Source organism: Cheilinus undulatus, linkage group 5, assembly GCF_018320785.1.
Source record: "Cheilinus undulatus linkage group 5, ASM1832078v1, whole genome shotgun sequence".
In the NCBI taxonomy this organism is placed as follows: Eukaryota; Metazoa; Chordata; class Actinopteri; order Labriformes; family Labridae; genus Cheilinus; species Cheilinus undulatus.
In genome coordinates, this window is record NC_054869.1 from 25,134,442 (window position 1) to 25,159,198 (window position 24,757).

A 24,757-nucleotide genomic window follows, 5' to 3' on the forward strand; every position below is an offset into this window, starting at 1 on the left:
TAGAATTAGAATCTATCCATCAGCACCACCGAAGAGCGAGATGATGTGACATATACACTGTCAAATCTGTTACCTGAACAGTCAACATGACTGATGTAAATAAATATCTCAGAGCCATAAACTATTTCTGGATGCATAGACAGAACTGAAGGTAACTTTAACATTTACGGCGCACATAACAAGTTAAACTCTGATTCTAGTCTAAGGTGTGACAAGAGACATCTATTAAAACAATTCTGGTGATTCAAAAATATTTTGGTAAAAGTATTTTAGTGGGACCTATTTATCTATAATTACCTAGTAATTTTAGAGTAGTTACATAGTTATCTTGAAGTAATAAGTATAATCATCTAGTAATAGTATTTTACACATTTCTTAGAAATAAGATATTCATTTTTTCTAAGTAAACTGCTTGATAATTCCCAGGTTATTTCTTTATTTTGGCCCACTAAATTAAAGTGAGTCCTTCCTGAATAATTTTCATGTTACTTTCAGGTAATTCCTGAATGCCATCATTCATAAGTTCTTATCCACCTTATTCCTAGTCCCCATGATTCTTTGCATGAAATATGGGAGCAACTTCCGGTCCCTTCTATCTAAATGGGACTTTGCATTGAATACGAGATGTGAAACTTGATTTTTAGAACAATTTGGACATCAAAATACGTAACTTTCGACTGCTTCACCTCAAACGGGACAATATTATTATTTCTCCGCCCTCTACTAAAGAGTACAAAATGACGACATTACCTCAGATAAACTAGGCAAGCATATTTACCTAACTTTATTAGCTTCGTATCAGTATAGTAATAGATGATCACATTTTGTTTACTGGGTTTGGACACCACCTTCAGATAACATTTCTAGTTTGTGGGGTTGCTGAAATCCGTATTCCACCACTGTTGACGCTAAATCACTTTAGTAAACCCATGGAAGAATCGTGTTTTGCTATTATTATTACTGTATGAGACGGCCCACCCACATTCGCTACAGTAGACCCCCCAGGAATAATGTGGTATCCACCTTATTTACTTACTTACAGCTTACAAAACAAACAATGTTAGAGTTCGGGTAAATAACAAATAATTACCAGGGATTTGCCCCAGTATTACGAGGGTTAGGCTAAGGCTTACAGGGTTAGAGATAGGGTAAAATACTACCTAATTGCCAGGAATTTGCCCCAGTAATACTGTGGTAAGGGTAAGGCTTACTGGGTTAGGGTTAGGGTAAAATACTGCCTAATTACCAGAGAATTGCCCAGGTATTACAAAGGATAGGCTCAGGCTTAAGCTTACAGGGTAATATTATGAGGGTTAGGGTTAAGTGATGGGGGTTAGAGATTTGCCCCAGTATTATGATGGTAAGGTTTAGGCTTAAGCTTAGAGGGTTAGGGTTAGGCTTACCGGGGTTAGGGTGTAAAAAACCACCTAATTACCAGAGAAGTGCCTTAGACTTATGAAGTTGAGGGTCAGCATTGGGCTTAGACGGTTAGGTTAAAATACCAACTAATTACCAGAGACTTGCCCCAGTATTATGAGGGTTGGGGTTGGGGTAAGGGTAAGGCACAGAGGGTTAGGGTTATGATAAAATTCAACCTCATTATTAGAGAAATGCCACACTATTATGAGGATTTTTTTTTTTTTTTTTTTTACAACCAACACCTTATTATAAGGTAAATACTTCCTTCGTATTACCCGATTTCTGAGTTATTGCTTGTAAGTTGTTTCAAGGAAAGAACAACCTTGTTCTTGATGTTTTAATAATTATATGTATTATTATAAAATTACTAGATAATAACTCTAAAATTGCTAGGTAACTACTACGTAATAAGGGGCCACTAAAATAAAGTGTTACCAAAAAATCCAGTATTTATTTTGTTTGGAATAAGCAGTTCAAATCTCTAAAACCAAGAACATAAATGTTAAATGTATTGCATGACAAAACATTGATCGGCATCATGGTGCTTTTATTTTGTTGAAATGCTTGAGTACTGTAAGATAAAGCACTCAGTTTACAAAAACAATTCAATTCATGCTTTGTGCATAATGTACATGTGTTTTATCGTGTTTGACTTCTTCAGCTAACACAACAATAAATAGTGTAAAAGCAAACCATTTGGTGGGCTAGTTCGACTCTGAGAAATTGTGCTCAGGGGGATTTTGGACTTGCGTGTTTATATGTAATTTAAAAGTCAATTTTCTGAAGGACTAATCAAATTTTCCAACTTCATGTAAAAGTACTGACTGACACTGTTTAATTGTATTGCAACAGATGGTGTTACATGCTTCTTTGTTTTGATTAAAAAAAAAAAAAAAACTGGTATAATCACTGAGTTTTCCTCAGTGTCAGTAAGTGTCACATTGACAGCAATGTTTGTGGGAGGCCTGCCAGTCACGGTACCACGGTGATAGCCCACGGTGCAGGATGTCATGCCTGTGATTGGATTATTAGCCTATCTGTCATTGTAAAAGTACAGTGTAGGCATGCAATTGAGTACACAGTGCGTTCTGAGCAGGTAGTGCTTGTCTAAAGCACTGTTATAGTTTCAGTGACATAAAATTAAAGTCTAGTTATGTTGTCAGACTGTTTTCAGGGAGTAGACATGCACAGGTGGAAGTGCTCTATGTACTTGAAATTGATATAATGGGATGTTTGGCTGCTGTTGCGACTTCTTATAACAGTTCAGACAGACAACTCATGTTGATATATTTTAAGCATTTATTTTCTTAAATGCAAAAGTTTGGCGTCTAGGCTCAAACTTAGCCACTCCTAGCATATCTATGTGCAGAAAATTAAAGGAGTGATGGTACACACATATAACCCTGCTGGAGCCCGCAGGTGGTCATTGGGGGGGGGGGTTTGTAAGAACAGCACTATCAAAGGTAGCAATGGAAATAGAGGCAGAGGAAGAGATTGAAACCCTGCCCTTCAAAGAAGCCGCCAATTTAGGAGGATGATTGTGATAGGAGAATATGTCAATGATGTATGTTGAATGTGAATCAACGAATCTTGAGTTGACTAACAGAGCTGGCTTGTGGGTGTCAATTCATTTGCTTTAATGTACATTTTGGCTGTTAATTTGCACATATGGCAGTTAAAATACAATGACAGAACTTAATATTGATTTTTTTTTTCAGGCAGTTTTTGTGCATGCTGGGCCAACACTGCTTACCTTAAAATAATAGCTTTGGAGAAATGGTGGGACATTTATTATTATTTTGTCTAGTGCTCACTGGGGATGTAAAGACTCTGTCAGATGAGAAAATAGAGGTGGCAAATAATACTGAGACAGTAAAGTAGCTAATGATCTTTTATTGCTATGTGCTCCCCATTACAACAAACAGCATCAGTAGTGTACACTTCAATCTACACAAACACATAGAAAAGCAAATAGAGCAGAGAGTGACCAACTTTCATGACAATCAATATACTTCAATGCAAAAAAGCACAGGGGGTATCAATACAGTACATGGAAGATCCTATGCAGAATTATCTGTCTGAGGCTCAGGGATTGTCAATGTAACTTCTACAGCTATCCTATCTATCATTAAAGCTCTACGTAACATTAGCAGCAATGTTGCACAGGCAGCAAGGTAAGAGTGTCCAAAGACTGGGGAGGAAAATGCCAGATGGTTAGACAATATTGACAACTACAAACAGCATAAAACTCTTCACTTGTTTGCTGGTTCTACACTATTTATGTTTCATTGGTTAAAATAAAGCATTTGGTCAGTACATATCGCTGTGATGTTACAGCTCTGTTAACAACTTCTACGAAACAGCTGTGAAAAGACAGCTTTGTAACAACATAAAAACAACTCCAAATAAAGCATGGATATTTACATCTAATTGTTTGCAAAAAACAATGTCATTTCTACTCTATCAAGTTTTTCAAAAAGAAAGAAACCATTTAAAAAGCTTGTAAAAAATTGGATCAATGGTTTGTGTGCTGCAGCTTATTGACCAGATGACACTGCACATACTGTAAAAACAAAGCAGAACCCTTTAACTCTTAATAAATACTTATGTACTCAATGCTATATACATGTACTATACATTGGCACACAGGAGTGAGTGTGAATAGTTGCGAATATTTTTTTTTTTTTACTGAAAACACAGAAACTGTGTCTTTGCTATTGCAGTCAGATGCATGGTGGTTGTGAAGAAATCCTTTTTTTAAAGAAAAATAAATAGCTTTAACTCTCCTGAACCTTCTTCTGCCATAATAAAGCCATTCAGGAAATACTTTGGACAAAAATTCTTGTTCCACATACAGTAATACTTCTGAAAGTCCAGCATATTGTGCTCACCATAACGCTTTGCTTGTGCAAACACAAATTGTTTAATAAAACCTAGTTTAGACTGAGTATCAAAAGTTGTAGTTTTTTTAAAGCTCCATCCAGTGAGATTTATTGATCTGAAATGGGATCAAAGGCTCTGTGTTATGTGAAATGGTCAGTCGTGGTGCCGAGTTTACTGAGAATCAACACCCAATTCTGAAGCTCTACATAGCTTATAGCACCTTGGTTTAGATCTGTTCAGCTCCCATTTGAAAGAAAAACATCAAAACTGAGTGTATGTTAGCTAGCACCAAACAGCAGATGGTATGAATAAATAAAAGGCTGTCAAAGAACATGGAATATCTAGCACCTGGAAAGATGAATAATTCCCCCGGCACAAACATTTTACAGGTCTGTTAAAAAAATTGAGCAATAACAGTCATATTAACTGATTCTGTTGAAGATGTTGCTCTGTTTCTGTTTTTAAGTCTACCCCTGTTTTTTAAGCAGTATTTAAAAGTCGATTGAGTATCACAGCATCAATGTGAGAATCTTTCTGCCCTCTAGTGGTCAAAAATGCTTAATGAAGCTTTTAAATGGTGGGAATTTGGGAGTTTTTGTTACGAGAACAAAAATCCATCTCTCTGCTATTCAAGGGACTGATAGGTCTTTCATGGTTACATTAAGTGAAAGTAAAACCCCCAGCTCAGAGCTAACTCCACCATGTTCAGGAATTTGAAAAAAAGCAAAAAAAAGCAAAAAAAAAAAAGAAAGAAAGCAGTCTGGTACTGGGAGTAAGACTCTACCTTTTTGTGACGTAGAAAGCTACCATCGGTAAGTTTCTACGTCTGTCTGAGGCTCTACTTCTTTAAAGTGAAATTTTAACTAGCAATTGAATGTCTGATCAAGTTCAATAAAAGCCAGCTGTGTACAGCAAGCAATACTGACAATGACTTATATATATTTAGTCTTAGGCCAGCCACACACTACAGGATTTTAAGCCCGATTTTAGGCAAGATTTGCCTCCCCCGGCGATCGTGGGGGCGTGTCCCAAGAGGAGCCTCTTCGCAAACAACTATTTGTCTGAATAATCCTTGTGTGTGTGGTGTCAACACGGTTGTTTTACTGCCCCAAATCGTGCCATAGCCTCCAAAATCTCGAATAGTAACTATCAAACATGTTTGATATTTACGATTCTAGGCCGTAGTGCCGCTGACGGAGTACCCACAACAACCAATGAGAGTGAGCAGACCGGGTAGCGTCACAGCCAGATCATATGTACTTTCACCACTCACAACCATGAACACAACTTTAACTTATTTCAGCCATGATTTCATCCAGAGTCTTTCCCTTGTTTTATGATTTTTGCTTCACCTGTAACGTGTGCCAGGACGGCCTGTTGTGGAGGGACAGCAAGATGGTATTGACAGACATCCGTGATTTTTTTTTTTTTTTTTTTCTGAAGTCATGTGGTCACACGAGGTCATAGGCAGGTCGGCAGGTGTGTGGTCTCCAGTGATCTGACAGTCTGGTTGAGTCGTCTAGTGTGTGCGTTCAGAGGATTAAAGATGAAAAATCTTTGGGAACTGTCCCTAAGTCTGTGGTCTCTCATGGTTTTAAAATCGTTTTAGATTAAAAAATTGTCTAGTGTGTGGCCGGCCTTAGTTCCCTTCTTGGAGAAACAAAAATCACCATCCTGAGGACAGTTTTCTTTTGGAGGAATGTGCAAATCAACAACCATGATGGCATCACTTCTCAAACATCAGCCTAAAAAAAGCACAGAATAACTGTAGATGTTTTTTGTATAGGGCAAAATTTCTTGGATTTTCCAAGAAACAAAACAGCAGTTTGCATGCAGGGTATGAGGGTTCTTTAAAAAAGTAGGGCACCAAATGCCAGAACATTAGCATTCCTAAAGTACTACACTGACATTGAGATGAGGACATACCGCATCAAACAAATCCTACACATTCTGCCTTGAAACGAAAGTTTCTCAGAAGTTTGCTTTATTGTTTTCTTTTCAAAAGTGAAAGCATAAAACTCTATCATGTCTGCATGTTAAACATGGAGCACAGCCTGGAGACCTGTTTAGCTCAGTAAGCCAGCTCAGCTCTGAGTGATAGAATAGTTTTGACCTTTTATATGAGTTATTCCATTTATAAGCTGAGATGAGATATATGAGATGCTGGTAACTTTTATTTTACACCAGAGAGTATCTGTAATTAGTCCTTACACAAAGGTTAGTTAAGCTAAGTTAAGCGAAACTAAGCCAACTAACCATTTCCTGTTTGAAGCATCTTATTTCGTTTACTGCACTGATGTGAAGGCGTTCTAATCATATCTTATGCTGGACCAGAAAGAGCTCCCTGTATACAACCATTTAACAAAGCTACAGAAAGAGTCAACATGTAGACATCTGTTTTGGTCATTCAATTAGAGGGTGTTTGAAAGTTTCCCTGCTTCTTCCCATAACACTGATATGCTCATGTACAGTATTTACAGGACCTTTATAAATACCCATTTCAATAGAAATTGTAGAGCACCAATTCTGAGACACTGCTACATAAAAAGCAGTCTTCATTATTCAAACCATTTCCCTTATTGTTCTCGTGTTTCCCCAGCCACTTCACATATGTAGCCAGTTAATATCTATGTTTCTTTGATGCATTCCTCAGGAAGAACTGGAATTACTGAACCTTACGACTGAAGCTTCATAGTACTTTTGGCAAGAAAGTGGCAGTTATTGATGTCCAAGTAAAAGTTCCTTTTTGTTTTCAGATAGGTTCAGTCTGTTCGAGTTTTAACAAATTGGATCCCCCCTGACTGCACTGATGACATTCTCTTTCTTGCTGTCTAAATAGTGTTTGCTGGAAAACCTGCCTCATTACTCTGCAGACACCAGGAGCCTGATTCATTAAATGACAAGAGCAGAAGAAAGACTGGTTAGGGGGAAATAACAAACACAAAGCTGCACCTGTCACCCCAGCTGATGCTGAAGGTGGCACTGAAGAAAGCTGTAACACTGGGTGGTTCCTTCTTTGATACATCTGCTTATGATCTTTCACATTGTGGTCAGCGTTTTCATTTAGAGCATTCCTTAATCTCATAAATCCCTCATTGACCTGTCTCTCTATTTACTACTAATTACAGCAGATGTGTTTCATTAAGCTTTTCATTTGAAACAGACCATGCACCCCCAGTACCTTGCAAGTATATTTTCTCCTCTTTGCATAAAGTATAGCAGTGAGCAACATGGCTGTTTGGATCCAAATAGTCTGGGGGCTTTCTGTAGAACATATTTAAGATTAGTGTCACAGTCAAAAGGTTAATTCATAACAAAGTGAACCAGCACTTTACTTTATTTTTCTCTTTCTCATGTTGTGGTTGTTTTTGGTGTGACAAGACTCAGGAAGAAGCTGGACTATCTACTGTACAATAAGAGTCCCGAAGGGGAAAGCCGTCACTTTCATCTCTCCACTTCAGAATAAGCCGTCAGGCTCCGGCTATCCGTCAAGCTGTTCAGCTTTTGACTCTCAGTGCGGTCTGCCAGTGGGGGTGGTGCCATAACAGGGAGCTTCCTGCCAGACAGACCTGTGTGTCTTGGGACCCGCCTCGGTGCCACAGTGATCCGTGATGAGGTTTTCTTAAGCGGAGAAGGAGTTGTGACGTACTTTACAGCATTGCCTGCTGGTCCTTTGCTTGAGCTTTGTTTACCACTGCGTGTAATGTTGGCTGTTAAAGTTTCCAGGAACTGGGAGGCTGAACCAAAGCGGACATGTTCTTCTGTCTCAGCCGCCTCTGCGAACAAAGATAGCGCCCCAGTGCGCCTGCTGCAGGAGTCGCAGCACAGTTTGTTATAGCCCGGAATAGAGCAGTATCGGGCTAGGACCTCCATTTGGCAGAAGATGGACTTGTCTCCACTGCATGGCTCATCTGAAAGTCAAAGAGCAGCAAAGTGTCACTGCTGTGAATGGTGAAAGGTTACCCTGGATGGACATAATAGAGGCTGTGTGGAGGTGGATGCATTACAGAGGCTGAGGATCTTAATAAAAAAACACAGCTAAGCATCTGTGCTGCAAAATACTTGGGTACATGTCAGCCACGGCACATTCAACAACACATTGCTCATTTTACTGCCAGACCTCCACTGCCAACCAGCGGACCCCAGTGATTGTGGATAGGAATTTGAAGTGGGTTTGCAGCTTGACTCCTGATTGTGCCTCTTAAGTATTAACATTATTATGACATTCAAGTGAAGCTTGCCAGCACCATGTTTTCATATAGATAAGTGCCAGAAGACATTTGATAAAGGCTGATCAGGCTCGCAGCTACTCTGAAGATGCTTCAGGCATCCCTCAGACTCTCTTAACCAACTGAATTACTTGTTTTTTGGAAGAAACTATAAACTGATCCATTCTTCAGATGCTTCATATTAATACAGCATATCAGCCCAAAATTAAGTAAGCTGTTTAGACACTTTGGTGAAGATCTAAGCATAATAAAATTATATAGTCCTTAGAAAGATCAATTTTATTCCCAAATACTACAAGTTTTACATAAATGTGTGTTACCTAATCTTAGGCTTGATTGACGGGTGCACATCATTGGTGCACTATTTGAGAATACAACGTTAAATTTAAAGTAATCCTACAAAATGCATGTTGTTGATCAAAAATGTATAAGCAGTTATAGAAGACACTTCAGGAGATATCTGATATAGCAGTTAAAAACTGTCAGATGATTTGGATGGGGAGGAATAACAGCCAGTTAAAGATCAAATTATAGGTAAGGGGAAACCATTCAAGTTCTCTGTTAATCTATTCCCTGTCCTTTCTTTACTCATAAAAATTCACCCAATCAGGCAGGGGTGAGTGCCAGCTCTGATTAAGACACCTAACCCAGGCTCTGCTTGCCCCGTTCTCTTTCAAAGCTCTCGTTTAAGACTTTTCAATATGTTTTTCTATCTTTTCTTGTGCTTCCTTGGGTTTTCTTTTCAGAAGTTATGTTGGCACCAAGGATAATGTGTAGTGTTTGAGGGGGTTATTAGAGGCCATGGGCTAGGGGTACAGTGTATTTTAAAAAGTATTCAACCCCTTGGACGCTTTATTCCTTTAATGGTTTTATAAATCAATCATGGTCTATATAATTTGGCTTTGTGACAAAAAGAAAACAGAAGAAACCTCTTGAGTGTCAAAGTGAAAGCAGACTTCTACAAGGTAATGTCAATTAAGCAAAAATATGTCATGTAAAATAAGTAACCGCATGAAAATTAACCACCTTCATGTCAGTATTTAGTAGATCCACCTTTGGCTGCAATCACAGCACTGAGTCTGGATAGGTCTCAATGAGGCTTGCACATCTGGACACTGCAATTTTTCTCCATTCTTCTGAGTAGCCCAAACTGCTCAGACTCTGTCAGGTTGCACAGGGATCGGGGATGAACAGCCCTTTTCAAGTCCAGCCACAGATTTTCTAGTGGATTGAGGTCTGGGCTTTGACTGGGTCATTTTTTGGAACATTCACCTTGTTGTCTTTAAACCATTTCTGTGTAGCTTTTACTGTTTGTTTTGGGTCATTGCCTTGGTGGAAAATATATCTTCTTCCAAGCCGTAGTCGTAGCAGACTGAATAAGATTGTCCTCGAGGATTTGCATGTATTGGGCATTCATATTACCCTCTACCTTCCCAAGCCTTCCACGCCTAAATGCCAAGAAGCAACTTCACAGCATGATGCTGCCACCACCGTGCTTCTCAGTGGGGATGGTGTGTAGGTGGTGATTTGAAGTGTTTGGTGTCTGCCAAACATAGCATCTTGTCTGATGGCCAAAAAGCACCATTTTGGTCTCATCAGACCAAAGAACTTTCTTCCACTTAACCATGGAGACTCCCTGATCTCAGCCTGATCTAGGCAGATTTACACATGTGCGATAGTCCTTCCATTTCTTGATGATGGATTTAACTGAGTGTTCTTTTATCTTAATGGTATAATGGTAGCCAGGAATACTGATTAACCAGAGACTGGACCTTGCAGGTACATGTGTCTTTATACTATAATCAACTAAGACACATTCACTGCACTCAGGTGATCCCCATTCAACTAATTGTGAGAATACTAGCACCACTTGGCTGGACCTCTGTTGAATCAGGTCATTCTCTTAAAGGGGCGAATATTCATGCCATTTATTTATGCCCCATTTTACATCACATATTCATATTTAATCGACACTACTTTGTAGAAATCTGTTTTAACTTTGACATTAAAGAGTTTTTTTCTTTTTTTTTTTTTAGGATTTTTTTGTGTCAAAAAAAGCCAAATTAAATTGAGCGTGATTGATTTATAAAATTAATAAAAAGGTACAATAATCAACAGAGTAAATACTTTTTACAGGTACTGTAGATAGTTTCGGCACTGACACAACCTGGAGTTTGCATGAGTAGAGCCTGGGTCTGTTGAAGGTACCAAGGAGAAGTAGGCTGTGATGGTCATGTGACAGAGAAGGTAAGATAAAGAATGTCTGCATGTTTTCAAAGTGAGAGCAATATTTCTGTCTGCTCACTACAATCAATCATAACTGTTTTATCCCTTTGTGTTGATTTTTCTTTAATAGCAAAACACACAATATACAAACAACTATTTTTGATTAGTTAAATGATTTTAGATGCTTAACACAGTGAGTTACTAACCCCCAAAGGTGCCTTTAACTATGACTAAATCCCTTCTGTACATGGGGAATATACTGATTTGACAGCAATTCACAAGTCAGGTAGTAGCATAGTGTACTGAAGACAAATATTGTGTATGGACATTGAGTATGTCCTTTAAAGACCTCTCCTGCACAAGGGAGAGTCTGTGTTATTTAAATTCTCATCCTAGATTATCTTCCTTCTTTGGCTGCAATATCATCATGACATTTAAGTTTCATCGAAAGAATTCCATAAAGCAGCTGGCATTATGTCAACATTTAGGAACCACATTTGTCAAATAAACTATTTTATTTTTCAACAATTTAAATTTCATTTACAATATATAGCCATTGTTTGCATATGAGGATTTTTACAGTAATTCTGTGCACAACAATACCACAAGATAATTTGTGATAAGATGTATTCAGACTTGGTATTTGTTTTGATGAATTGTAAACCTCAAGCAAGTTTAAACTTTCTGCTTTTGATTTTGTTGCCACAAGAAACAGTGGGACAAGTTTAGGAGATGAAACTGCAAAAATTGTTAGAAAAGATTGCAGAGAAGCAATGTAGTGATTTATTTTGAAGAAGCTGTCACAACAGTTGATATACTTACTAATGACTGGTCCACAGTTTAAAGAGTGTAAAATAAGCTGAAAAGATGAGGCGGAGAATGAAAACATCTGTCCCTTAAAAATCAGTATTATCAGGTTGTTATAGTAAACATGCTCACCATGGCAGGGTCCTGGTCTGCAGGGTCTCACACTTTCAGGTTTTTCTCCGTTACACTGATCTCCAATCCGGCAGGTGACCTGACGCCTCTCCATCCCTTCTCCACAGGTCACAGAGCACTGAAGAGAGGCACAAACAGCCACTCAATCACACACAGAATAAAAAATCTCACTTTCTTAGAGGACAGGGATGAGAGGAGTGGGGGCAGGTCACACAGGCAGTGGGCAGTGCAGAATAACAACCTGACTTGAAATTCAGTCTGTGCCTAGAACCACAGAACATTTCCACCACAGCTGACCTGCCAGAGATATCAGCAGGGAAACTCTCCTCCGTCCTCCTTTTTAAACTGGATTTCACTTTTAAAGCGCATGGGGGATAAAGTCCGTCAAAGTCTATCTGAAAGCATTTTGTCTGCAGGATAACTTTGGGGATTACTTTGCTGTTGGCTGTTTTAGTTTGCACCAGATTTAAAGTGTCTGAATGGTTGTGTTTCTGTTATAAAAACAAAATGGATTGGAGGCATACATTCTAAACCTTTTTTTTTTGTTAAACCACGGTTTAATGTTAATGCTTCTTAACCAAAGACAGAAGTTTTACAGTGTATTGGAGACTTTTTGTCTGCTTCATCTCCACTGTTTAGTTCAACACAGTGAAAAATACTAAAAGAAACAAAAACAGTTTGAAATACTTCTATTTTGCAAACAAAAAGAGCGATAAATTGCAATTACCTATAGAAATTCTGATATTAAACACAATTAACAGAGTAAGTCATCTAACAGCCCTGTGAAACAAACTGTTAAATAGGGTAATTTTGGTGGCATCATACTAACCAAGTTTCTTTTACAACCATGAAAACTGCTACTGTTGGCCATTAGGAAGACTTAAATTGAAGGTTTTTTTCTACATCGGCTGGTATAACCAGAGGCATCATCAACCCCTGTATACATGCTTGTATTTCATCTCATGGACAAGACCTTGTTACCTTTGTTCCTCACCAATGTCTTGTGGTATCCCATAGGGCACAGCTCAGGGGCCTTTGCTGTTCATTTTATACTTACTTCTCCTGGCACTTATCATTGCTACAGTCGTACAGGGCCTGGGTTTCCCTACGTTCAGATTCTGTCTCTGCAAGACAGTGTTAAGGATGCAGAGGTGCATGAAGCTGCATGCTACTACCTACGCTGTGGGAATGCAAATTCTATTGAGTTCTGACTTATTTGGGCTCCTTGACTATAAAATACTGAATAACAGATTTTTTGCTAAACAGCTAACACACAACTGTTTTTGCCCCTTTGACACATTTATGAACTCAGATCTGCTCCTTTTGAATACAGATGCTTGTATCCCATCTTGTATTGAAGAAAACGTTCCCATTCACTTTACGTACACGCCCTTGATCCTGCAACATCATTCAAACTGCTGCAATGACACTCCCAGCTATGTCAAGAACAGCCTCACATACCTCAGTCCTAAGATCCCTTCACTGACACCCCTTTGCATCCAGGAGCTCCTTTAACTTAAAATCCTCATGTCACAGTGAGGCTCCTCCATATGTATGTGACTGTTTTAATCCACCCCTACTCACCCACTCTCTCCCTCAGGTCAAGCACTGATACGCTAAATTTACTGTCTGTGTCATACACTCTTGCCTAAGTCCAGCGATAATAATGCCTTTGGGGACATAGAACCTTATTTCATCAAGTCCTATGCCGTCACATTGTAATAGTAAAATGCATGTGGACTAAAATCCCTTCAAACATACTTGTGGAAGCAGGTCTTTGACCGTGAGTAGCCCATGCATCTGCTCATATGTATGTATTTAACAGCTGAAATCCAGCATCAGGACTAATTAAATCTTATGTAGCAAAAAAAGAGAAAAACTAGAAAGCCAAGGGCAATTGTCTTACAAGTTGTCTTTTTATAATTTAATCTAGTAGCCTCAAAACACACATCAAGACTTGCTTGGCAGCCCTGATTTTGAAGAGACACTAAGTCCCTACTAAGAATTTTTAGCTTCACAAAACTATGTGTTTCAGGCTGCTTCATCTAAAACATTCCTTCTTAAACTTTAGTGTTGACTCTCATATAACCTACAGTACAGCCACATTACAGTCTCATTTACAGTAAATATGCTCTTTGTACAGAAACTGTATTTAATCGTGATAATAACAACCAAAAGTTAAAACATACAGTATGACACTTAAAAAAATAGGCTGTTCAACTATTCAAACACATTTTAGCATGGGAAGAATGATCAAATTTACAAAGAATATCTTTAACATTTATTAATTGTCCAGTGCTCTGGGGACAGCATTTGACAGAGATGATAAAAGTGTGAAGACTTGAGTTGGACTGACCTATTATTAAGGGCTTGGCAAGCAAATGCTGCACTGAACTACCTCAGCAGTTTTTTAAAATATCCTGCAGACTAATGGGTAAGAAATGATCAAAAGAGCACATTAGGCCACAACTGTGCCTCAGTGCTGGAGGAAAAGAGGTCAGACTTTTTCATGCAGATTTTTGCATAGAATTAATCCATGTTGACATGCTGTCAATTTATGCAACAAACTCCTTCTTTACTGTGGGATTCACCTGACTACATCTCTTTTGCAGTAAACTCTGACTCAAACAAATACAGCTGAGCGTCATTGTCAGCAAAATGTCTCAGTTGTAACATCTTCTTAAACTTATCTGGGGTGCTGTTTTTACTGCAGCTAGCTGAGTTTTATAGATAGACTTCAGGTGAAGGAAAGGCAGCGACATAAAATCCACCTGGCCAACTCTAGCCATGTCAGCCCTAGGGGAGATAATGATTTGGTACCTGAGAATATGATATAAGATTTCTTAAATATAAGGACATTATTTGGCCATTATGGCGCAGCACAGACCTCAACAGGGGGTCTGTGGTTTTCTCCTCCAGGATTTATTTGATAAAAACCTCAAATCATTTTAGTTACAGTTTATTCAGAGCAGTGCTGACCCCTTTTCCACTAACAGCCATTGTCTGTGCTTTATTTCTCTCTTTCTCCTTACTACACTTCTCTTTCTCTTTTCACCACACACTGCTGTCTCATCTAAATAGGATAACAAATTAGTTATTTGATTAGACTTTGCCATTAGGCAATGGTAGGCGATTGCCTGGAGCCCTGGACTATTAGGGGACATAATTAACTTAACCTTCTATCCTGCACTGCCCATATACTGGCCATTTATAATTTAAGCAGTTAACAAACTCAGTAACAGCACAAAATATTGAGTAAACTTCGCCACGTTATAGACTGTTAAAAAAGGAGAATCTCAAGATTTTTACAAAGTCCACCAGTAACGGCTCACACATACAAAAAAAGGAAACTAGCCCTTTTGTGTGAGGAAACACAGGAACAAATCAAACACATAGTGTGCTGCCTGCCTGCCTTCTCTGTCAAATAGTAGTCCAAAAGTCTGAACAACTGGTAATTGTAGTATCAGATGAAGATAAGGGTCCAACAGACAACACTAGCAACTCTTGACCATGTTTAGTCCCAAAAGCACGCTAACTCAAGTTTGTCTATATAGACAGCATAAAAACCCTGATTATCTCTGACGTGACATATTGTGTGTTTGGTTTTGTATGTCTTACCTCTGACTGCCCCAGAAAAGGGTTAAGTTGTTGCAGTGTTTCAGAGCAGCATTGTTACTGTTTTCTAATGTTTTTGAACTTATACTTCAACAGACATCATCTTCCTACAGGCAAAGTGGAAGAAAGCATGTAGAGTCTCTATTGGTTGGAGACAATCAAATCTTGGCATCATTTGAAAGGGATTTTTATTTCAACCTAAATATGGCATCATTTCAGCCGTGTTTACCACGTCACAATTGTGCTGAACAGCTAATGGATGATGTCAATCTAGAAAACAAATCATTAATCTTGGGTGAATATGAGTCTCTGATGTGATCCAGCTGTCTGTCTTTAGAGAGATGTTTCTCATCTCCTGCTAATGTCCCACTGGGATCAAATGAACATGTCAACATGACAGTAGGCCTGAAACCTGTTTACTCCACATTGAGACAGCATTAAAAACAGCTGTGACCATGATGTTACCTGCAGAAACTGAAGCTATTAAGCTACATTACAGGAAATAAGTGCCAATTTTATGACTAATTCAAGGTAAATAACAAATCTCTGACTGAATGTTATAGCTCAAGAAGCAATTATTTTTACATATTGGTCACTTGCAAACACATTTTTCCCACGTGTTTCTTCCACACCAACGCCCTCACTGATTTTTTTCAATATTCACATGTGTATACATATCAAATACATATCATAGAGTATGTTCATACATGGTAATGCTGTCAAAAAAGCAACGTTGTTTTCAGATGAGATAGAAAACAACTGCTCTGAATTCAGTATCAGATGTTTCATTATTTATGTATGACTATTAAGAGAAAACTTTGTAGCTACATGATACAAAAAAAATCAATCAGACTCTAAAATACCAAAGCTAAAGAGAATTCCTCTTCATATACATCACATGGATACCTCACCTCTGACCAGGCTCCAGTCCTCCACTGGGCTGGACATGAGACTCTGTTACAGGGTCTCCGGCTCTCTGGCTTCTCCCCGCTGCAGTATTTGCTGTGGATGGATCGGTTGGTGAAGTCATGAAGAAACTGAACACAGCGGACAGTTCGGATCTGGAAGCCCAGACTGCCGCAGGTTTTAGTGCAGTGCTCCCATTCATCTGAGATCCACCTAGACAAATCAGAAAAGGGAGATTCTGAGGATCTTTGACAGGTCTGGTATGTAGTTTCATGACAAATTAAAGTACAGATCTAACAAAAACTGTGGCAAAAGAATTAAGAAATAAAATAACCAATGCAAGAATGCAAAAATAACTGCATCACGAGTAAATGTGCTACATTTATGATCCTGTGTTGGGTTTAAGCTGTATCACAGTTCATTAAAAGAAACTGCTTTAAAAGGACAATCTTTTCTTAATGCTGAGGCTAGGAAGTCAGCTAAAAGGCATCAGAAATTGGGGGTCTTCAGTTAGCAGTGTTGTGTACCCCTCAGGGGAAATTAGACGTTTCTGTTTTATGGCGATATACACCAGAATTGAATTGACTGCAGTTCAATTTTTCTTATGGTTGAAATATATTATCAGGGTACATTATTGAATATTTAAGCTGATGCACCATTGTGTTATAGGCACTTAACTGTTTATGGCACAATAAGATGGGCTATTAAATATACAGATGGGCCCACTGATATCATAGAAATCTCTTTCAAGTTCAGTCTGGCCTGGAAAAATAATCATTCACATACAGATTATAAAAAACCCAATAATTGTGCTGCTCAGTCACAAACAGGAAGATTTTTTTAAGGACTTTAAACTTAGAAATTCGGGGCTGATTAAGTGTTGCAGTTACAGAAAAAAAATGGCAGATAGTTTCAAGCAAAATATGAAAACAACCTATGAGCTTTATTTCCCAACACAGAGAACAACAAACTGCGCAATTTCCAAAGAATATGAATCCCATCCCTCAAGATTTAAAGAGGAAAGGCAGTTTGAAAGTTTGCTAAAATGGCTTTATAAAAAAAGATATAGTGTGCCAATGTGCAAGTCAATGTGCCATTAAGCAAACTGCAATAATTAGGTTTTCACTAACGCATAATAGCAACCAAACACTGTCCTTACTGCTAATAGAATGATTTTAAGAGCCATTCGTCCTAAGCATTAACTATTTATTCTACATCAAAAAAGAAAAAGATAAATCCCAAACCAGTCTTCTTTTTTGAAACAGAAGAAGGACATTTTGTCTTTGTTGCTCACACTCATAGCTGTCCCTCTCCTGAGTCCTCTTTTGGAGAAGAAACATTTTGATTTTATTATCTTTTAAACTTATCTTGTGGGACGTTCTGTTGATGAGGACTAGGTTCAGTTCACATTTCTTTGTACCTGTGCCACTAAAGCTGTTTAAAAGGGTGTCATCCATTTATGAAGAGCCACAAGATCATTGTTAATCTTCTGCAAAAGGTACCTTCTTCTAAACTAGTCAACTCATGAAAAAACAAGAAAAGAAAAAGACAGCACTAAAGCTCAATTTACTGCATGTCAGTGACATTATGCAGTATGACAAGAGGCCAGCAGGCTTTTGACTTCTTGCATTGTTACCTCTAAAGCCCCATTTAAAAAAAAAGGAAGACATTCTTATTATTCTCGTGCATACAAGAACAGAGGCTTGAAATACTTTAGAAGGCTAACAGTTGCCATGCTCTTGATGATGTGAAGACATATTTGCCTTTGTAGCTTTTCTATCACCTCTAAAAAGGCATGTGGAGCCTCTGGGGTCTCTGGCAGCTGGCTGGGTATTCTTATATATTCAAAACATAATATAAAAATTAATTAAGCTCTGTGCATAATAGTATCCTTATTTCTGAGCCTTCAAGGCAGAAAGGTCAATGCAGAGAAAAATAAGCAGCATCATCTTATATAAGAGCCATTAGCATTGCATATTGAATCGTTCATTATAACCAAAGGACCTTGATTTTTTTAAGAGAAGCAGCTGTTCCAACCAATCAACAACATTTTGGGCTAAAACATGAAGAGCACCAAAATTGCATTTCCGTGCAGCTCCAAAAAAGTTATACCATTAGACTTCATACTTAAAGGCTAAAATTTACTATGGAGCCATGCTGATTGGTACAAGCAGGTCTTTTTCATTATATCTCATTGCTCTTTACAAAGAACTGAAAGCTGATTCATTTTGTTTAATAACTGCTACTACTTATATTTTGACTTAGGGTGCTCTCAATGGAGTTGGACTTTGTTCCAGATCAGATGATACAGTGATGTATTGTTGCTTTTTCCATGGGCTGTTCTGTGTTCACAGTGCAATACTGCAAAGCAACACTGAACACACTGAGTCAGGGCTGTTCTCCCACCATTACAGCACTGACCTTTTTTTTTTTTTTTTTACCATTGCATAAGTAAACACATGCCATGTTTTAAGGGTCACACTTTGCATTATGAGGCAGTTCCAAGATGTTTACTGATGTAAGCTTGTCACTGTAACAAACATTAAGGACATGAAATATCTCATCAGCATTTGGGCAGATTAGCATATTCATAAAATGGTAGACACTGTTCACAAATACTTTTATGTTAACAAACATGTGCATCCATGAATAGTGGGGCTTTCAACGCTCTTAAAGTTGCACTTTAACATTAAAAGTCTTTGTGAATATCTCCTTGTTTAGTTTTGTGTCATGAGTACTCTTGCTGTCTTGAGCATCTGTTGTAACAAAGGCAATCACAGATACATGCAGCTAAAGGCCGCCAATTAGCACAGTCACTCTTTAACCATAACACAGAGGAGTACTGCCAGGCTTGACAAGCTAGATAAAACCCTCAACACTAAATCCATTTTCAAACCAGCTTGTTGTCAAGTCCTGTTTTGCTCTGCTGATGGTGCTTTGGATGGACACAGTGTTTGCTTATGTCTGCTTTCATGCTGATAATCAGTTGTTATTACCCAATGGCCATTCTACTGCATCTACTTGTCAAATACCACCACTTCAGCTGTTTATAATGCTACTATTGATGGTTGATGAGTCAACTACTTATTGTTCTGGTTAATGTTGATTGTGTTACCACTGCACTGAGTGCAGTTGTTGTGTCAATTTATGCTCAAACAAACTGAGCCTGATTGTCCAGGTGTGAAAGCACCCCTAAACTTTTGCACATTCAGAAGCATGGTCACATGATCATGCCTAATACCACATGCCAGTAACTTACCTATGTCTGATAATAAGAGTCAAATCTAGGCCTTTTTGTGGAGACTTTTTCCATGTTAACAAACGTGAACTGTTTGTGCCTATGGCTAACTAAAACCCTTAACTTCTCTGGAGCAGCAACCATTGTACAATTATAGCAACCAAAACTGATGCTTACAATGGCTAAATCCAATATTTATACAGTTTTTGGTTTCACCAAAAAAGGAAAAGAAGAGGGCACAGTTAGAGGCAGCCTCAACTCTGCACTTACACATCAGTCAGAATTAGGAGGCATGTCTGGGAAGTCTTTCATTGTTTACCATTCATTAAATCTCATCCATGTTTGTTGTTTCAGTGACTGTTTCTTCCTATCACTGTAGGGGGAAGCATTCGAAATTTGACTAAATGTCATGGTAAATTGTCAGTCCAGTGGACCTGGAGTCATTCAGATGACATTTTCAGGCTCTTTTCTGCCTGCAACATAGTACAGAACTGAGGATGAGCCAAGTGCATTATCCTTAAACATAAATGTCACCCTAGTTGCCTTCTCCTCTCACTTTGAGTCTTTTTTAACTGAGAGGACTGAACAGTTTTTCAACAAGGTACTCTCTTGTTTGGTGCCATCACTTATAAATCATTGTCCATTTTTTAATATTAGAACAGAAGATCGATGACCACTTTTAGTGGGTAGCTGGGAAATGACATGATGTGCAACTTCACAAGTGAATGGCTGAATAATTTTGGACAAGGACACACTGGATTTTCTAATGTTTAAGCTAAAATTTCTGTCACTATGTCTCCAAAGAGATGATACAGTACTAATAGTGCTGTACAATGACAGGGACAACATTTGAGCTCCAGATGAGAAAAACTAAGATATTTTTTCTTCCTCTCAGCAAATATAAATTTATTCCTGCCTGAGTGTTAGGAAAAATTGTGGTGTTTGAAATTTTGGACCAGTATTTTCCATATGAGATTGATCATAGAAACTCAGATGTGCCAGTTGAGTCCTAAACCACTGGGCTAGTGTTATAGTAGATGTGAAAACCAACATGACAGACATGCAAGAAAGAGCCTGCAGAGGAGTGTCTACTGCATGAATTATTTATGGATATACTTTAGGCAAGTCTTGACCTGTAACAGCGTGAGAAAAGTACAAATGAAAAGGACTGCTTTAGGTCATCAAAATAGCCTGAATGACATTTAATGTGCCCCTTCAGCACATTAAATGTGTTGAAAAGCCAATGGAGTAGCCAGATTCCATGTCTGTCACCAGGCAGATCCATCTTGAAAAGCTTCAACCTTAAACATTTGTGCCAGGTCTGAAAACAGACAAAGATGTGTCATTTGAGGATAACAAGGCTGCAGCTGTGGGCAGGGTTTACTTGTACTGCAGACCAGTAAACAATGGCAACCAGTGTAGTGATTAGCTCTGATGTAGCTATATCAGCAGTTATTATCAGAAATGGATGGCATTTTGTAATTACCAGTAGAGTAAAGAACTGCACTAAAACCTTTTCTTTGTGAAAAATACATTTTTGCATTTTTGTTTGGAGACATCCCATGCAATGGACGTGTTAAACAGTGTATCTGGTGTGTCAGGTTAGTCAAATGTCAGGTGAGATTTAAACAGAATAATAAGTAATGTTGACACTACAAGACAGCTTTGGATGTGGAGTCAGATTGGTTGCTCATATTTTATATTGCATATTTGTGACTTGTTACATCAAATCTTAAATGAACCTGAATGAAGTCCTGTGAAATAAAAAGAACAACAGTTTGGAAAAATTACATACTTAGTAAAGCACTAAAACCTTAGATCTTAACAGTCATTAAAGTCCCTGTAAAGTGAAATCCAAACTTTGTTTCTTAACATTCTAGATATGTTGGAATAAGGTTGGTGTAAATGTGAAAACACCGACACCTATTTTTTTTTTAATTTTGACCATTTGAAAGTTGTTCTGCTCTTTCTTGGCTTGGTTTAATTTAGGCAGGGTTAATATATGAGCACATGACATCACCAGCCTTGATGGGGAATTACCAATTTGAAATTAATACAGTAAAGACATTAAATTAGAGACTGTGTGGTTCAGAAAATAGAAGTTAAAGGCATAACTCAATTCTTTGCTAAGAAGTACATGTTGAACTTTAAATAGTACCATGGATTTTATAGCCGACATCATCTTGCTGCTTAATGAGATTATTTCCCAATATTTAAACCTTAAGCTCTTAGTATTCATCAGAGACAGATAAATGGCTTAACATTATAATATGATTGAAGAAAATAATGACTCATGAAAAAGAAAAGGATTATAAAAAAAACTTTATCCTTATTAATCACAGATATGTGTTTGAATTTATGATGCATAACTACTGCCAAAAACAGACTTTAATGCCCTAAGTAATGATTTAACTTATCTCCCTGTAAATTATTCAGCATCACTCCTATTACATGCAGTTTTAAATAACTGGTGACAGCATAGACTTAGTGGTGATGAGCTTATGGCAATAAAAAGCCTTTTTTTTATTAAAAGGCTGTGCACATGTTTACAGGGATGAGAAATTTAATGGAAATCTGGTCTGAAAACCCAAAGCTAGTCAGGCTTAGAGGAAAAAAAAAAGGAGAAAGTCATGGGTGTGTTAAAGTGTGGTTTGAGTCCAAAGCAGAGAGTTCAGTATTTCTTCTCCAAAAGTACTTTAGTCCCAATATCAACCTAAACCCTGAGGTGTCAGGAAAGGTTTCACTCATCCATGACATGGTGCTTCAGAGCTTATCCTAAAGGCAAGTGGACTTGGTTGAATTTCCAAAAGATTTTTCACCTCTCATTTGAAAGCAAACTGAAAAAATGCCTTGAGAGTTGGGGATGAGGGTTGAGTGCTTTCCATTATTTCACATGAAACAGGACATTTTGGCTCCAGCTTGAATGGTAAACATGCATTTGCATGTGTTTGCAAATCTAGTATTGGCATCCTTACTTTTTCTAATTAGCATTAACCCCAAATACACAGGAGGCTGATGGGAAATTTGGCAGGTATGTATAATCATAAACTTCTGCAAATTAAATCCAAATTCATAATGAAGGATGTATGATCATGGTTCAAATTTGAAGGCAAACCAGCCAATACTTGTTAAGACACATTCAAAGCCATATGCTAACTCTTATGGTAGTGCAAATCGATGAGAGAGAGGATCGCTGCAGCCAAAATAAAACATTCAGTGAGAAACATATATTTTACCCATCAGCTTTGAAAATATCAAAAACATGAGGTTATTATGAGTTCAAAAAAGCCATTGAAAATGTTAATCTCAGATGACATTATATATTTTTGTGCTCACTTCAGAACTTTCTATCACCAAGTCTGAAATGCTAGAAAAATCTACGAAGAGAGTTTGGATAGTCTTGCCCTCCTCTCAGGACTTTAACTGGGTCAGAAACAGGCAGACAGCTCACACCCAGACACGGACTGTTCAATGGTCTTTCCTCTGGTAGGTGATACAGAGTATCGTTTGCCAAAACAAACAAGTAAAAGAAGAGTTTATTTTTCAGGCAGTGGAATGAAAAGAAAACTCACTCTCAGAGAGTGAGGAAAAACAAGCACATTCATTATAGGTCTTAGACTGCTGCTTGACAATTTCACTTTATAGATTAACAACATATTTGAAGGTTTAGAGAACAATGCCACCTGGCTGCATCTGATAGAAACTTTACAGCCACATGAGAGCACAAACCTGCCAAAAAAATCAATTTACATCACACAACTGAGTCCGTAAACTGAACCGTCAAGGTCTCAATCTATAAACGTTTGTTGAATTACACTTAGGTTTCTGAACAAACTGGATCAAAAAGATCCATGCAGCCACCTAAGATTTTCTGATCCTATCTTGCTCATCTATCATTTTTATAAAGATCTGACTGACCTAGCAGGAGGAAACAACTCTAACAATGTGGGTTGGATAGAGCCTGATACATACTATAAAATTTCCACAATCTTTACAAATTTAAAAGAGACCCACACATATTGACACATAATGAGTGATTTAACTGTTTTGTTGCATATAGTGCGGGTGCAATGAGATGACCAACACAGCACGCCACAGACTGACAGATTTTGTTCACTGACAACAAGAATCTCGACTCTCAAAGCTCAAAATCTCACATTGTCAAATGAAAATCTAGAGTTGACAAGCTACATGTGGTTAGCTAGCTACCCCTTACATCCATTGCAGTAGCAGTTTTGGCCCAGCATCTTTCCCTGTCAGTTTGATTGTAGGAGGTTTTACAGGACACTTTTAACTAGTTGGTCCTTTATTTCTATCATCATATGAAGCTTAGCGTAAGTTTAAGCAGGAAGACGGTTTCATTCCCAATCATCCTTTCACTCACTTACGTGTTCCCCTGTTCCTGCTCTGTTTCCAGCTTTGGTAATCAGCTGGTACGGGCATCTACTCACTTAAATACTAAGCCAATCCTTTTCTGCCACAACCTCTCTTAATCCAATCATCCTGCAGCTGTCATAATTTAAAAATCTGTCTCCTCTCATTCAAAGTCAGTTGTTCAGTGCAACTGCTGCAACCCTCCTCCTCCCCAGCTACCTCCAAGTCATCTCATCAGTGTCTCCACAGAAGTCACTCATCTTATCCTACCTCTTCCATCCCAAAAACCAGAGTCTAGACCCCTAAACTGCTGTCGGCCTCACTGCCCCTTCAAGTTCATAAAGACATCATGATGGAGTTTAATTGGCAAAGACATTTCACGATCTCAAACATTTCCAAACTTGTAAAATAAATAATTGTTAAACTCGTATCAAGTCTCTCCTGGTTTAACTAACTTTATGCTTCCGTTGACTATCGTCACCTAGTCTGTGTTTGTTGTGCTTCTTACTTTAATCAGCTTCCTTCCTGATTGGCCACAGAGTGAGTGTTTGACTCTCTTCAGTTTCAACAGGATTTCTGATCATAAATGCAGCACAATACTGCATTAAATGTTTATTTCAAATCAGGCTGTCCCAATTGTCCTCTAAGCAGATTGTGAAGGGTAAATTTCTCATACCATACCTTGCACCACAGGAGAATGTGGCCAGATAATCTATACAACCTTTAGATAAACAGGCTTCTAAGGACTTTGGTCAAAAGGGGGAATTGAGTCCAAATTGGTCCACATCTTTTTGTGAGTGTACCCTTCCTAAGAGGCTAATTGAAGATATATTTCACTGTGCACAGAAGTGCACTTGGACTCCCTGCTCCTTTAGGATTCTTTTTGTTTTTTCCCTTACCTTTGTTGAATTCAATGACATTTTCTTTG

At 38.2% G+C, this 24,757-nt stretch overlaps 1 protein-coding gene across 2 annotated transcripts in view; it reads right to left on the bottom strand.

Moving 5' to 3' along the window:
* Positions 1 to 5,825: 5,825 nt before the first annotated feature.
* Positions 5,826 to 24,757, bottom strand: part of adamts3 (ADAM metallopeptidase with thrombospondin type 1 motif, 3) — a 239,396-nt gene continuing 220,464 nt past the window's right edge. For both annotated transcript variants that reach the window (XM_041788544.1, XM_041788543.1), the window contains 3 exons: positions 16,223 to 16,430; positions 11,697 to 11,814; positions 5,826 to 8,213 (listed from right to left, as the gene is read on the bottom strand). In XM_041788544.1, the coding sequence (XP_041644478.1) occupies positions 7,747 to 8,213; positions 11,697 to 11,814; positions 16,223 to 16,430 (793 nt within the window). In that variant the 3' untranslated portion in view covers positions 5,826 to 7,746. The remainder of the gene's footprint in view (positions 8,214 to 11,696; positions 11,815 to 16,222; positions 16,431 to 24,757) is intronic.